Source organism: Equus asinus, chromosome 2, assembly GCF_041296235.1.
Source record: "Equus asinus isolate D_3611 breed Donkey chromosome 2, EquAss-T2T_v2, whole genome shotgun sequence".
In the NCBI taxonomy this organism is placed as follows: domain Eukaryota; kingdom Metazoa; phylum Chordata; class Mammalia; order Perissodactyla; family Equidae; genus Equus; species Equus asinus.
In genome coordinates this window covers 122,004,643-122,020,362 of record NC_091791.1, presented here as the reverse complement: position 1 = coordinate 122,020,362, position 15,720 = coordinate 122,004,643, and the positions used below count along the sequence as shown (strand labels likewise).

At 41.9% G+C, this 15,720-nt stretch overlaps 1 protein-coding gene across 1 annotated transcript in view; it reads left to right on the top strand.

Moving 5' to 3' along the window:
- The window catches only part of MINAR1 (membrane integral NOTCH2 associated receptor 1), a 48,413-nt gene extending 33,806 nt beyond the window's left edge, over positions 1–14,607 (top strand). The window contains exon 4 of the mRNA XM_070504371.1: positions 3,938–14,607. Coding sequence (XP_070360472.1) covers positions 3,938–4,135 — 198 coding nt within the window. The 3' untranslated portion in view covers positions 4,136–14,607. The remainder of the gene's footprint in view (positions 1–3,937) is intronic.
- Positions 14,608–15,720: the final 1,113 nt, after the last annotated feature.

Sequence of the window (15,720 nt, the reverse complement as noted above, 5' to 3'; positions counted from 1 at the left end):
AGTTGTGGAGTCATTGTGAGAAATGAAAATAATGTATTTAAAGTACTTGGCATTAAGTAGGCACTGAAAAGGTAGTCAGGGCTGGTGAAGTGACACTGAAATCAATCAGTTCTCACGATGCTTTTCACAGCAGGCTCTCAGGGCAAGACGCGGTGGCCTGCGAGGCAGGAGTTGCTATGGCCGTCTCCAGTTTAAAAATGAGGAAACTGTGTTCCTGAGAAGCTCAGTAACTAGCCCCAGGCCAAACAAGTCTAAATTCATCCTGGACTATCTGGCAACAAGTCTTATGTTCTTTCTCTTCTGTTACCTCTCGACCATTTCATTTTTCTGTCGATGAGTGTAATGGAGCTTCATGTCACAAACGTGATGGCAGTGACATTTGTTTATATTGGACTCTAAATGACAGCAATTATTGGAAGGGGCAGCTCTAGCCAGATCCCGAGAGTGAGGTTTGTGGTGGCAGCAGGACTGTCCCTGAGATATTCCTTGCCCCTTTTACCCCCTGCATGTTATGTCCCTGTGTGTGCTGCATGCCACCTGTCCCTTCAGGCCACTTCCTCTCCTGTCATTGTCCTGCTGGCAAGCAGGCTAGAGGAAGATTTGATTCTTCTACAAGTGGGTCCCTGTGCAGCTGTGCCATGGGTGTCACAGGATGATCTATGGGTATTAGGATACCATGAGCAGCAGATGAGCCAGGAAGGACCTGAAAGTGTGAACTGCTCAACTAGTGGGATAATCAATATTTAACCAGTATCATCAGATGAACTTGAAAGGGTCAGATAAATTGAATGAGTCATAGATTGAGAAACATCTTTTTGAAGTTTGAGAGGAGGGAGCTGGGAGATTTTGTCCCTATAGATACATGCAGTTTTAATGTGCCAATGTTTATAAGCATAAAGACAAAATTATAAAAAATAAAAGCAGATCCTTGAGTTAGCTTTATGTGACATCACTTAAAAATACAAAGGATAGTTTATCCAGTTGCACAAAATATGAAGGAGCAGAGAGTTCAATAACCTTGTGAGGGTAATTGCAGCAAAGTGGCCTGGGCATCCAGAGCTCGATAAAGGCAGAGGCACTACCTTGTTAGTTTTCATCATTTTGCAGAAACTTAGGTACTGTCTTAGGGTAGCGTCAGCATCTGGACAATCTTCTTGGGGTCCCTTGCTGTCAAGATGTAGATTTGCCATCACTGGTGGCCACTTGAGGGTATAGGCAGAGGTGCAAGCCCTATTTTCATTTCCAGTGTTGGGCAGGCCTAATTGACAATTGAGTACACTTGCCTGTGTCCCTTGAAACCTTGCTATTACCTCTCTGCTACTTGGTATCATTAGAGCTTACAGTTATTGAAAAAACTAATTAAAAATAGTTTATTTCACAGGCTGAATCCCAGCCCATAAAGTGTATATAATTATGAAAGGAAGCCAGTTTCCTTCTCTCTGAGCTGGAAGGAACACAACAAAAGCTGACGTGTCATTTACACACTGTTTACCTCCTGGGCCAGACTTGGGAAGATTGGGAAGAATAGGTGGTTGTTTCAACCTCCACGGCCAGAGCCAGTCTTCAAGGTGCAAGGGTGAGGAGGGCTGGTACTTCAGCCTTCTGCCTGAACCCAACCCACCCCTGCAGACCAGTCTCCCAAGAAAATATGCCCATCTTGGATCCATCTCTCCCTTCTAGAGTGCCCATTAAATTGCTGAGGGACTTTCATGCCTAGAGGAGCAGACTGATCCCAAGTGCCCATGGAGGGCAGAGTTTTGAGGGAGAGGGAGTTACAGCTCATGCATAAGGACACATAAGGGCTGGGCAGTAGCAGAACTGCCCTGGGCAGCTTAAGGAGACTGTGGCTTCTGGGACTCAGCTGAGGATGCTGTAGTAGGAGTTTCTTGCAAAGTTTGTAGGGTTGAACAGAGTACCCTGCATTTCCAAAGAATTTTCCATTATTGAGAGTGTCCTGTTTCTCTTGATGGGCATCCTACATGGCCAGCACTGCCTTCTGCCCCTGAAGATAACATGAAAAATTTGACAATAGCCTTTAAACATTGTGCTTCAGAGAGGAAGGGGACCTGGGAGAATTTCCCTGGTTTCTAAGTCCCATGCTCTTTTCATTATGCAATGTTGTATAGAATATACTAGAACAGGAATTGGCAAACTCTTTCTGTAAAGGGCCAGATAGTAACTACTTTAGGCCTTGCAGGCCTTACAGCCTCTGTCACAACTGCTCAGCTCTGTTGTTGTTGAGGAAAAGCAGCCATAGACAATTTGTAAATGACTGAGTGTGGCTGTGTTCCGATAAAATGTTATTTTGGGACACTGAGATTTGAATTTCATATAATTTTCACATATTACGAACTATTGTTCTTCTTTGATTTTCTTTCAACCATTTAAAAATGTAGAAACCATTCTTAGGCTGTACAAAGACATGTATTGGGCTGGAATTGGCCCATAGGCCATATTCTGCAGACCCCTGTTCTAGAAGACTATTAGCAACAGGAGAGCAATAAAGCAGCCAGAGGAGTTCATGGCCCTTGGGTGGTCAGCGAGCGCCCCAGCAGAAGCAGACAGCACACTCAGAGGGGGTAATGGGAGAGTATTACATTGGTGTGGGCAACATCTAGAGCCCGGAACAGGGAGAGGCTGCTGCACCCTTGGATCTGAAGGCCAAGGGAAAGGAGCTGTTTCTGAAACCCACTAAGACCCCCCAGACTGGGAGCGGGTGCTTGACAGAAACTGAGCCTCTGCCCAACTGCAGCCCAGCAGGGAGGAACCGGGAGAGTAAGCACCCCATCCCACTGACTGAGCCCACCTGGGAGCCCCCTGCTGCGTTTACCTGGGCCAGTCTCCTGGGGCCACAGAACAAGATGGATAAAAGCAGAGAACAGGTCTGCAAGGACAGGTGCAGAATGACCAGCATGGGTTAGAGTCATCAATATTCCACCAATAACGTGGTACAACTGAGTTTTGTTAAGTTTGTGGAGGGTTTGTTTTGTAATCCTGTGTGTGTGTGTATGTGTGATTTTTAATGTGCCCAAGTTTATGAGCATTAAACAATCTGAGAAAATCTTCAAAATGGATATTTTGTTTGTGTTTCAAAGATTTAGGTGACCTCACATGGAATGGCAATGTGTTGTTGCTTTTATGTGACACTTACATTATTAAATGCTTGCCGTAAAATGAGAACACTGCCTTTCTTTATGGAAAGAACTGTAACTATTAACGGGGAATGGGACTTCTGAGCAATACAGGTTAAATATGGTATTTCTCCTGCAGACAATTGATTAATCTCAGGGAGACTGGGAGACAAATGTCAGGGGGGGCTCTCCCACTGGGGATGCTGCACCTGGCATGGGGATGGTCTGTCACCGGTCTGTAGGCCTTGACTTTGAGCAGTGGCCTGACTTGCTCAGACAAATGTTTGAAATTGAAATATTTTATGTTTTGTTTGAACTGCTTATCCGAGAGTTGCCTTTGATTTTTCAGTAGAAGCTTTTCCAAGGAACTGAGAACTGAATCAGAGCGATACAATAGTCTTGCTTCAAACAGCTCTGTTCTTCAGGACTGTTAGTGGAGAATATTTTTCAGACTTCCTCTGGCGGGGGCAGCCTATTCTTGGTTGTATATCCTTAAAGTTTAAAGTCCTGTTTGTCTCCACCCTATTTTGCTTGCTCGTGAATAGAGGAGCCATGGGGTTCCCTGTGTCAAAAACATCATGACATTTGCAGTAAGGGAGGGGCAGGTGCAGTCTGTGATGGATGGGAGCCTGAGTCTCTGGCAGCCTGTCTCAGGCCGGGCTGGTGGGCCGTGGTGGATGCCTCGGTCATCTCTAACTGCCAGCTGCACACAATTCTTAGGTGCTGCAGGAGCGACGATTGTCAGAATGTCTTGGACCTTGTTGCAAGTATTCACCATATTTCTGACATCTTCTCTTCACTTTTAGACACAAGAATCTTTAAACCCAAACAACTTAGAATATTGGATGGAAGATATTTATACTCCAGGCTATGACTCATTACTAAAACGTAAAGAAGCTGAGTTCAGACGAGCCAAGATCTGCAAGATAGCCGCTGTGATTGCTGCTGCCGCTTGCACAGTCATCCTTGTCATCGTTGTGCCCATTTGCACAATGAAATCATGAGCCTCTGGATGCAACGTTGTGTACAGCTTATGACTAGTAATGTCTCCCTCCGTAGTGTAAAATTATGCCGCAATGTGGCAACAGTTTGCTGAAATAGAGATGAAATCATGGAGGCTTTTCTGCAAATGCTGAAGATGGTCTTCAGAAAGTCTGCATTCTAGGGAGAAATCTACCTACCTATTAGCTTTGACTTAATTACATTCGGATACATTTTTACAAGTGCAATATCTTTTCTTACCAAAATAATTGTAATGGACTACCAGTAGATACTAATTGAACTCCAAGAGAAAAACAAACAAAAAACTCCAGGAAGATTGACTGGATTCCTTCCATTTTGATGAAGTTTCATGGCAAGGAATATGTTATACAGAAGATATTTAATACGTGCCTCTTTTGGAGGAAGCTAAGGGAGGTGGCAAAATGAGAAGGACGAAAGGAGAGATTCTATCTTCCTTAATGTTCCTAGACCATTGCAGGTGAAGGGACAGGGTACCTGTCCATAAAGGAGCTTACTTCTCTGCTGACTTTTGTCAAGGGCTACTGACTTTTCATTCTTGCCCTTCTGTCATCGTTATGATCTTCACTGCAGATCTTCATGGACGCATTCTGGACCTTCTTCCTTGTGCCCAGGGTAGGAAGGAGCTGAACTCCCAAAGCAGACATGGTGTAAAGTGCGCTCTCTCTGCTGAATAGGCCAAGGTCTTCGGGCCAGGAGACCTTCCTGTCCCCACCCCAAGACGGGAGAGCTGCTTGCTAATAATGTAATGTCAATGTTTGAAAATCGCAGCCGCCCCAAAGGATCTCCCATTCTTGCTTTGGTGTGTGGCTTCACTCCTTGAGCTTCTATCTCCTGGTGGTACCAGATGCTCTGCTTCTCTCAGATGAGTTGAAGAATTTGGAACTTGTCCTTGTGCCTTGAAGAGCAGAGACAATGGGTAAACTTTGACATTCTAACTGTAGACCATGGTATCTGTGCATCACTAATATCAGCCATTTCCAGTGGCTTTAAAAAGATTTTGAAAGTGTGTCAATAATACGATAAAGGCACTGAGGTGTTCTCAGCTACTCCAACATCTACTCCAGAGTTTTGAATACTTGTCAGCAGTGCAAAAAATATTATCTATTTAACCGTTTATCTATCTATATGTCTGTCTAAATACCTGATTTTGGTCTCTTGTCTTCTCTGTTAAATAACCTGAGAGTGAGATTTCTCCAGTGTACAGGAAGCCGTTGTAATTTCATTAGAATTTGATCTCAGTTTCCACCTGTTGAATGGTGCTTTGACACAATTGGACAGAGTCATTTTCAGCATTTGATTCTAATGCCTTGTTACAAGTTAGAGAAAAATGATTGACAGAAACTAGCTACCTTAATTAATTCTTCTGAGAACAAGGTGGGATATAAATAGATCTTGGTAGTAAAAATAATCACTCTGTATGATATAATAAATTCCTGAAAGAGAGGTTTAGGAAACACCTCAGATTTTAAAGCAATAGGAGTCCAGCATCCATCCTAAAAACTTCCAAATAGTGCTTAGCTTGCTGTGTATAACTCTATTGTTCATCTTAAGGGGTAGTCAGAACATTTCATGCTGTGAACAAATAAAGGATGGATGCTTCCATCTGTAGTGAACCTTTATTTCTGGAGGTCTTCATGTTGTCTGTTTCTATTCTCATGTTCATGTATGGATTTTTGACTAGGTGACTGAAACTTAAGCCTTAGTATGGAAAACTGAGGATTTACAATTGAAAATTATACATATATATATATATATATTACTGTCCATTGTCAGAATTTTAGTCTTTTGGTGCTCTCTTTTCACTTGGGCACATTCAATAAGGTTGTTTCTTTCACCCCAAAGGGAATACTAGATTACCTTACTCTTGCCATCCCAACTCTCCTCCCAACAAGTATGGCTCTGTAACACAACCTAGTCCTACTATTCTCCCCTTTATCACAGATTAAGCCACGAGAGCATCAGAGATAGGTAGTTCCCAATCTTTTGCTCCATGATTTGCAGAGAAGTGGAGATGCTATTACCCAGGATAAGAAAAATCTTGTCAAATCCCAACCGGGCTCCTCCATTTGCCAGGGAGGATGATGGGGGATGTACCAAACCACTATTGCCACTGCCCTTGGATGAATCTATTCCTAATGGGCCTTGTTTGGTCCATGTGCCTAGCTACCTAAGGAGAGTGTGACTATAAGCCCCATCCCACACGTGGAAGGAAGGGACTCTGTAGAATTTTCTTCTACCTTGCATATCTGTGGAGGTAGTCAGAGAAATTTAGTCTTGCTCTAAGTCCAGTATAGCTTTAAAATTCCACTCAACATCATTGCCACATAATGGAAACATCCAGACCTGGTAAAACTCTTGGGAACCAGACAGTGATGGCTCAAAGGCAAGTGGTTTCCTCTGGAAAAGTGTCATCCTCAGCCTGATAGTTTCCAGTCTGCTGTCAAGTTATGGACCTGTGCCACAGCTTGAAGCTGATGGATGCTTGGGGTCTTGGGATCTAGAGCAGGTGAAGTTCACAGTTGGGTCCTTTCTTTCCATTGACTACAAGCTTATTAAAGCCTTCTTTCCCTGGACCCCATCCTCACGCTGGCTCCTCCATCCCTCTGTTTGCAGAATGGGGCAAGACCAGAGTCTGACTTGGAAGGAGACATCTACTCATCCCTCTAAAATTTACCTCTCATCTCCTGCTGCTATGAGCTCCCTGCAGGTGACATAGGGACTGGCCTATCTTCTGTACTGGGTGCCATTTCATACCACACTCTCTGGCATTTTCACATAGAGTATAATTTCCTGTGCCTGAGCCTAAAATCACTACACTATCAAAATTCACTTCATTTCTCTTTTGCATTTAAAAAATGAACACTCAGATGTTGTTATTTAAGGGATTGTTTTGAAATCAGATATCCTTAGCCAATGATTAAATGCAGAATCATTTCATCCTCTTTTCTAGTCTGAATTTGCTTTGAACACAGCCTTGCAGAAAAGCAAAATAATTTCCCAGCTCACAGTTTTCAGATATTTTACACCAGTACTCCCTTCTTTAAACTGCAAGTACAGTAAAGCAAATCATACTTATGTCACCCATTAATAGCTGATCATAAATTGTTAGTATTTTAGGGCATGCAGCTATGTGATTGATATCTGCAAGGCTAGTTTAATAGATGTGCTAAAATTCACTGTTCTGACTGTGCCATAAGTTCTTTTTTTTTTTTTTAAGATTTTCACCTGAGCTAACAACTGTTGCCAATCTTTTTTTTTTTGCTTTTTCTCCCCAAATTCCCCCAGTACATAGTTGTATATATTTTAGTTGTGGGTCCATCTAGTTGTGGCATGTGGGACGCTGCCTCAACATGGCCTGATGAGCAGTGCCATGTCTGTGCCCAGGATCCGAACCAGCGAAACCCTGGGCCGCCGAAGCAGAGCGTGCCAACTCAACCACTCAGCCACGGGGCCGGCCTCTGTGCCATAAGTTCTGATACCTTTATTGGAATCAAGGCGGTGCTGTTTTTGTTTACAGTTTATCAATATAAGAGCAACGGCATCTCTCTCTTTTTTCTTTTTAACAAAAAAAGCTCTGCCAACAGTAAATGATTCTGTTAAGTGGTCTAAAAATTTGTGAATGTTGAAATTCAACATGATTCATATTATAACCAACTTGCAAGAATATTGTGGTCAATTGTGTGAATACCAAATCAGCATATACTGTATATTGTATTACAGAAATTTGTATTTAAGGCAAAGATATTAGTAATTATTGGTATAATTGGGGAAAAGGGTATTAGTTATTTAATGAAGTAACAATGAGAAATGCAACAAACTTCCTTATTTATGCCTTATGAATAAAAGGGTTTGAAATGTAAAGTGAAGTTGTATGTGCGACACTCTAAAGGAACGGGGATCCGTGAAGGCAGGGACTTGTCTTTCCTATGTTTGTCTGTCCAGCTCTCAGCACACTCTTGGTGCTTGATCAATGTTATATAATACCAGTAACTAAGCACATTTTTAGATCTTTTTTCAAATGGCTTGTATGAACTTTGGTTAACGCACAATGGTTGGTTTGAAGCTATCATGTAAAATCTGCCTCTCGAAATATAATTAAAAATAAACAGAAAAATCGTAAGCTATCTTGCAGTGAGATTTTATTCTATGCATAAATTGTAAGTGTTCAGTTTTATGCACAAATACTAAGTGTCCGGCTTGATGATTTTTCACAAATTGAACACATCCAAGTAATCATCTCCCAGATCAAAACCAGAAGCCTACCTCATGCCCCCTTCTAGTTAAAACCTTGCAAAGAAAAATGATTATCCTAACTTGTAAGGGTGCATATTAGTTTTGCCTGTTTTTAGCTCTATGTAAATACATTCCTGCAATATATACTCTTTTTTGTCTATCTACTATCACTCAATGTGATGTGAAAAAAACATCTGTGTTGTTGTGTGTGGTTGTAGTTTTCTCATCCTCTTTGCACTGATGTGAATATAGCACAATTTATTTATCCATTCTGCCATTGATAGACATTTGGGTAGCTTCTGGTTTGGGGCTATGAACATTCTTGTATGTGTCTTTTGGTAAATATATGTGTGCATTTCTGTTATGGGTATACCTGGGAGTAAAACTGCTGAATCATGGGATATGCTTATGCTCTGCTTTAGTAGATGCAGCCAAAAAGTTTTCTAACATAGTTCTACTGATTTGCACTCCCATCAGCATTATATATGGGCGTTCCTGTTGCTGTACATCCTGCTCAACAGTTGGCTTCATCTGTCTCTCATTTTAGCCATTATGCTGGGTGTGTAGTGGTAGCTCATTGTGCATTTAATTTGCATTTTCCTGATGACTAATAAGACTTACTACATTTTTGTATGTTTATTGGTCATTTGAATATCTTATTTTGTGAAGTGCCTGTTCACGTTTTTGCCAGTTTTCTATTAGGTTGTTTGTCTTTTTCTTATTAATTTGTAGAAATTCTCTATATCTTTTGGATATGAGTTATTAGTCAGATATACATTACAATACTATTTTCCATTCTGTGAGCTGCATTTTTTACTCTCTTCATGGTGTCTTTTTGATCAATGGAAGTTCTTTATTTTAATATAGAAATGTATCATTTTATTCATTATGATTGGCAATTTGAGTCCTGTTTAAGAAATCTTTGCAGAGCAAGCCCTGAGGGCCTAGTGGTTAAAGTTTGGCGCACTCCACTTTGGTGGCCTGGGTTCAGTTCCCGGGTGCAGAATCACACCACTCATCTGTCAGTAGCCATGCTGTGGTGGTGGCTCAGAAAGAAGAACTTACAACTACAATATACACCTATGTACTGGGGCTTTGGGGAGAAAAAAAAAGAGGAAGATTGGCAATAGATGTTAGCTCAGGGAGAAATCTTTCCCAGAAAAAAAAAACTCTAGCAAAAAAATTAAAAAAGAAATCTTTACAGAGTCAAAAGTCATGAAAATGCTCTATGTTTTCTTATAGAAGCTTTATTGTTTTACTTTTCAAGGTTAGGTCTGTACTCCTTCTGGAATTGATAGTTATACCTGAAGGGAGGTAGGGAGTTAAGATATGTTTTTTTCCCATTTGGATATCCATTGATCAGCACCGTTTATTAGAAAGATCATCTTTCCCTCTTTGACATAAGTCAGTTGAATATATATATGGTTTTCTGGACTTTTCTGCTCCATTTGTCTATTCATCTATTTTTGTGTAAGTATAACATCAACATAACTTTTTTCATCCCAGAGACATTAAGGCCTTCCTCACTATGAAGTAAATGAATAATAGCTGACTTGGGCAGAAGCGTTAGCACATTTCTCGCTTGTGAAATTATATTGTGCAGGATGTTGAAGAGAGAATTCACCCAGCTTCTTTTATCTCATTTTGCCATTCACAAATGTCATGGAGCTCCCTGCTTGAGTCATTAAAGAAAAGTGATTAAACATGAGTCATAGCACATTGCAAAAAGCAATTAATATCTTGACACCCAAACACAGAAAGAAATCTCTTATGAGATCTTGGAGAATGTCAGGGTAACTATGCAACAGTGGGTGTAAGAATGCTTTTTAGTTTTACAATAAAATATCAATTCAGATCCACAAATCCAATATTTGCATATAGATTGACTAGACTTGGACTGAATTTTGCCTAAGTGCTCTGAAAAAGTGAATTTGGAAAACAATATGTAAGTAATCTTGTAGAGAAAAATGTTTATCCTCCCTATTAGGACAAATCAATATGCAATATACTATTGTAAGGCATTTTAATCTGTCATTAATTTAGATTCCTCCCCCCAAGTGCTAGCAAAAGTCAGTGCTTGGTTAACTTACTTTACATTATTGAATGTACATTTTAAAAAACCATATGCCATTTCCTAGTGCTCTAGAATTCAGGCTTTGCATAGCTTCCACTGGCTTTCTCCATGATGAGCCTGAATTATTGAGATTTTGCTGTACCTGGATTTGGTTTATATCTTTTCCTTTCTTTCTTTCTTTCTTCTTTTTTTTTTAGATTGGTGCCTGAGGTAACAACTGTTGCCAATCTTTTTCTTCTTCTTCTTCTTCTTCCTCTTCTTCTTCTCCCCAAAGCCCCCTACTACATAGTTGTATATTCTAGTTGTGAGTGCCTCTGGTTGTGCTCTGTGGGATGCCACCTCAATATGGCCTGACAAATGGTGCCATATCTGCACCCAGGATCTGAACCTGAGAAACCCCAGGCCACTGAAGCAGAGTGCACGAACCCAACCACTCAGCCACAGAGCCTGCCCCTGGTTTATATCTTGATTAATCTTTGTGATGGAAAGAAGAAGGTATACATGACTTCACACAGAAGTGATACTATGTTATGTGAAAAATATTCTGGTATCTGAAAATAGGAAGACAACATTCGAGTTTCTGACTGGAACCAGGTACTGCACTTCAACAGGTACTTCAGTGCAACTCGTGCAAACACCATCTCTTTGCTGTCTAAAATTGACTTCAATTTGTAGCAGTTTTTGAAAATTCTTGAAAGATTCATTAAATCCTGGACATAAAATTATTCTTATAAATCAGCAGTGCAAGTGTGATTAATTGCAAATTCAGTTTCCTTTCATTTGTCAAGGAAAGTATAAGAACTTAGTAAATTATGCCTGATAAGTTACTGAGTAGTCACCCTGCTAATAGAAGAAATGTACATGGTATTTTTATGCTGGTTACTCAGTCATGTTCTACATTTTAATGATTCTTGTATAATTTCATAAGTCCCAATGAGGGAACTTTTCCTAGCTCATTTTTTCTGGGACCAATGCTGTTTGATCTAGATGTCTCAGCCAGTCTAAATTAGCATTTTGTTAATTATTAAAGTTCATTTTTACCATTAGCAATGCATATATGACCTATATGCTTCTTTCTGATCCAACATTTTTCCTACCCTTTGGTTTATTCATTCATTTATTTAGTCAACTGATATTTATTAAGCAACTTGAAGGTGCAAGGCAGTGGCTTGCAGCTGAAATATTGTTCATGCTGTGTCCCCAGAGCCAACAATATTTTGTACATTTTTAAATAAATATTTTTTGAATGAATGAGTGAACAAATGAATGAAGAATGTCTTGGATCTGATGTCTTGGAATGTCCATTTTAATGAGTGTGTCCATAAGAATCAAGTAAGCAAATGAATAAATTTCAAACAGAAATAAGTGCAATGAAGGAAATCAACTTAGAGAGGAGCAGAGCCACAGCTTGAGTTAGGGTAGCCAGGGAAGGCTTTCTGAAGGATGTGGTATGTGGACAACTGAGGAAGAGCATTTCTGGCAGAGGGAACTTGCAGTGTAAAAGTCCCGAGGTGGGAATGAAGACCAGGAAGAAGGCCAGTGTGGCTTGAACTTAGTGAACTAGACTAGGGAACGTGGTATGAAGAGAGAGCAGTGCAATAGGCAGGGGCTAGATTATGTAGGGCCTGGCAGGCCACAGTAAGGAGGTTAGGCTTTATTTTCAATATAATGGAAGGTTGTGAGCAGGGAGATGACATAACTCATAATCTGATTTCTATTTTTAAGAGATCACGCTGGTTGCAATGTGGAGAATGGAATAAAGGGAAGCAAGGGTGGAACAGAGAGACCAATCAGGAGAAAGCTGCAGTAGTCCAGGGGAGAGGGGGGCAGTGGCTGGACCAGGATGAGGCAGTAGAAGTGGAAAGGACTGCACTCGTATTTGTAGGTGCAGCCAATTGAACTTGCTGATGAGGGCAGGGTGAGAATGAGGCAAGCTGATTTGGGATGACTTCTCAGTTTTTGGCTTCAGGAAAAGGGTAAGTGATGGTGCTATTTAATTTCTTGGAAAGGACTTTGGAAGGAACAATTTTGGGATGGAGAAGGTACCTAAGGCTCTGTTTTGGACACGTTACATGTGAGTTTCCTTTACGTGGGAGTTTTCTTTCATCTGGCCCTTACAGGATAAAGTTTGACATACAAGACTCAGTGGTTTGGCTCCTGCCTACTTCTCCCACCACCTTCTATACTAAAATATTTTATGCACTAGACACCCCACACAGAGTGCTGTCTCAAACCTCTGCCTCTTCTTTGCCCAGATAATTCATCTTTAGGACTCTACTCAGTATTATTTCTCCAGGAAGTCCTCTGTATCAGTCAAGTTAGGCCATGATATGCCACACTAAGAAGCAATCCCCAAGTCTCAGTTGCTTATAGCAACAAAGGTTTGTTTATTTCCCATGTTGAAATCCATCATGGGTCAGTGCAGCTGGATTTCATGTCTTCATTACTGACCCAGGCTCAATGAGAAGCTCCACATCTGGGGCATGCTGGTCTCCTGACAGGGAAAAGAGAGATGGCAGAAGTACATAATGGCTCTTACAGCTTCTGCTCCAAAATTACACACAATCCCATGTTTACATCTCATTACCAAGTCAAGTCACAAGGACTGGCCTGATATCACTGGCATGGTAAAAAGACTTCTTGCTCAAGGAAGGTCTAAGGAGACTGGTAGGGAAAGGCAGCAGTTACTTGTGAAAAATAATAACTAACATAGTGCAGGTTAGCATAGGAGCATGTTAGATATACAAATTCTCAGGCCCCACCCCAGATCTACTGAATCAGAAAATCTTGTAGGTGGGAAGAAGGATGGAGGCTCAGTAATCTGTGATTTAACCAGCCCTCCCAGTGATTCTAATGTATGCTCAAGTTTGAGAATCATTGATGTCACACACCTTCTCTGACCCTTTTCTTCCACTGACTAGGTCAAGAACTATTCCCCAGTGCACCCACACTTCCACCACAGTTGTTATTGCATTGTTTGGAAGATTAAGCCTTTTCATTATCAACACTGGCCTATGGTATGCATGCAATAAATACTGGTAGAACTGTAAAACTAAAGTATCATTTAACCCCAGGAACAATGTAGCATTTTCCATCCTAGCCCAGCTCTGGGGATCCAGTCTGTAATGCTCTTGGGACCTGTGTTTTGTGCAGGACCAAGGAGTATCTGGATTCCAAGAAGTCACCATCCTCTGTCTGTACACTCACACCCCTGCCATTGCTCCCCCTGCTGGGCTGAGTCCAGTTCTTGCAATACACTCAGATAGAGAATGGTCTTGGTAATTTTGTGAATAGGCATGTGCTCCTATAATTTATCTTTGGCCAGTTTCCCTCTCCTGACTCCTGGCCTTTGATCTTTTGCCTTGCGTTGACCTTGCTCCTTAGCAAGCCTAGCTCACTGCTGTATTCTGATTTGAACCCTACTTTGAAACCAAGGTAGCAGTACCATCCACTTGCCCACCCATTCTCCAGCCCCCTACGTGGCCAGCAGCACTCTGTGATCTCTGCTGGTCTGGTACTGCTAACCATCCCACACAACTGCTCCTTCATGTCCTAAGGTTAACCAAGTTCCACTCCTGGCCTCTCCTGAGCAAATCTGTAATTCTTTAGAGCCCTTGGAAGCCCCAATTTGTATTTGGATGATCAAGGAAATACATGGAGAAGAATCCTTACCTGCTTGTCATTGTCTAGGTCAGGGTGGAGCCCTGTCCACTCCTCGTTGGCACATTGCCTGCGGTGGGTGCTTGGCAAATACAGAATGTACAGCTGTGACAATCGTACTAGTCATCCCCCTTGTTGACCACTTAGCATGTGCCAGGCAATCTACTACTTAATCTTCACAACACTTTACGAAGTAGAAATGGGTTTTGTCCTCATTTTGCAGTTGAGAAAATGGAGAGGTGTGCCTGGCTAGGGTCTTGAATCTTGGATTCAAAGGCTGCTTTAAAATAGTGAATTAACAGAAAAAAATTGAGATACAGTAAGGTCAAGGAGTAAGATCAGGAGATGATTGCTACTGAAAAGATCATTCCCAAGGGGGGGGGCCACACTACGGGGGGCCACACAGGGAAGCACCCGGGTCTGGCAGGGGGCAGAGGGAGAGGGAGAGAGAGAGGCAACTGTAGGCAAAGGGCCCTTATTGTAGTTTCCAAGGGAAGGAACAGATGAGGCAGGGTGGGTAGGCAATTTTAGGATTGACTGGCTAGTTTGAATAATTTCATAGGGGCTGTCCCTAGTTAGGGGTAGGTGGATAGCAACCAGATTGTAAAAGTCTGATAAAGGAGGATGTTGGTGTGTGGGCTCTGGGATGGTTGGTTTGCATTTAAAAAATAAGCACTTTAGGGTGAGTTGTTTGCTATCTTTAGGAAATCGGCCAGCCCTTGGAGGGACACTCCCTTCAGGGTCAGCAAGGCCCCGGATATCAAAGCATCAGAATGCAGGATATATAAGACATGGTTGATGCAAATCTTGGATTCAAAGGCTGCTTTAAAATAGTGAATTAACAGAAAAAAATTGAGATACAGTAAGGTCAAGGAGTAAGATCAGGAGATGATTGCTACTGAAAAGATCATTCCCAAGGGGGGGGGGCCACACTACGGGGGGCCACACAGGGAAGCACCCGGGTCTGGCAGGGGGCAGAGGGAGAGGGAGAGAGAGAGGCAACTGTAGGCAAAGGGCCCTTATTGTAGTTTCCAAGGGAAGGAACAGATGAGGCAGGGTGGGTAGGCAGTTTTAGGATTGACTGGCTAGTTTGAATAATTTCATAGGGGCTGTCCCTAGTTAGGGGTAGGTGGATAGCAACCAGATTGTAAAAGTCTGATAAAGGAGGATGTTGGTGTGTGGGCTCTGGGATGGTTGGTTTGCATTTAAAAAATAAGCACTTTAGGGTGAGTTGTTTGCTATCTTTAGGAATCGGCCAGCCCTTGGAGGGACACTCCCTTCAGGGTCAGCAAGGCCCCGGATATCAAAGCATCAGAATGCAGGATATATAAGACATGGTTGATGCAAAGCCAGGCAGTCAGATTCCAGAGCTAGTCTGCCCTATGGGCTGGGAGTGGGTATGAAGCTCTCTGGGATAGGGTATTAGGATTGGACCACATTAACCTGCACTCTTCTCTGCCAGACCTTTCCAAGGGGACCATTTATTTCCTCCCCACAGCAGCCTGATGAGTAGGGATTATTATTGCAGGCCAAAGAAACAAAGATATGAGTCTTTCCCCAGAATGTCTGGCCTATGAGCAACACAGGTGGGACTTGAAA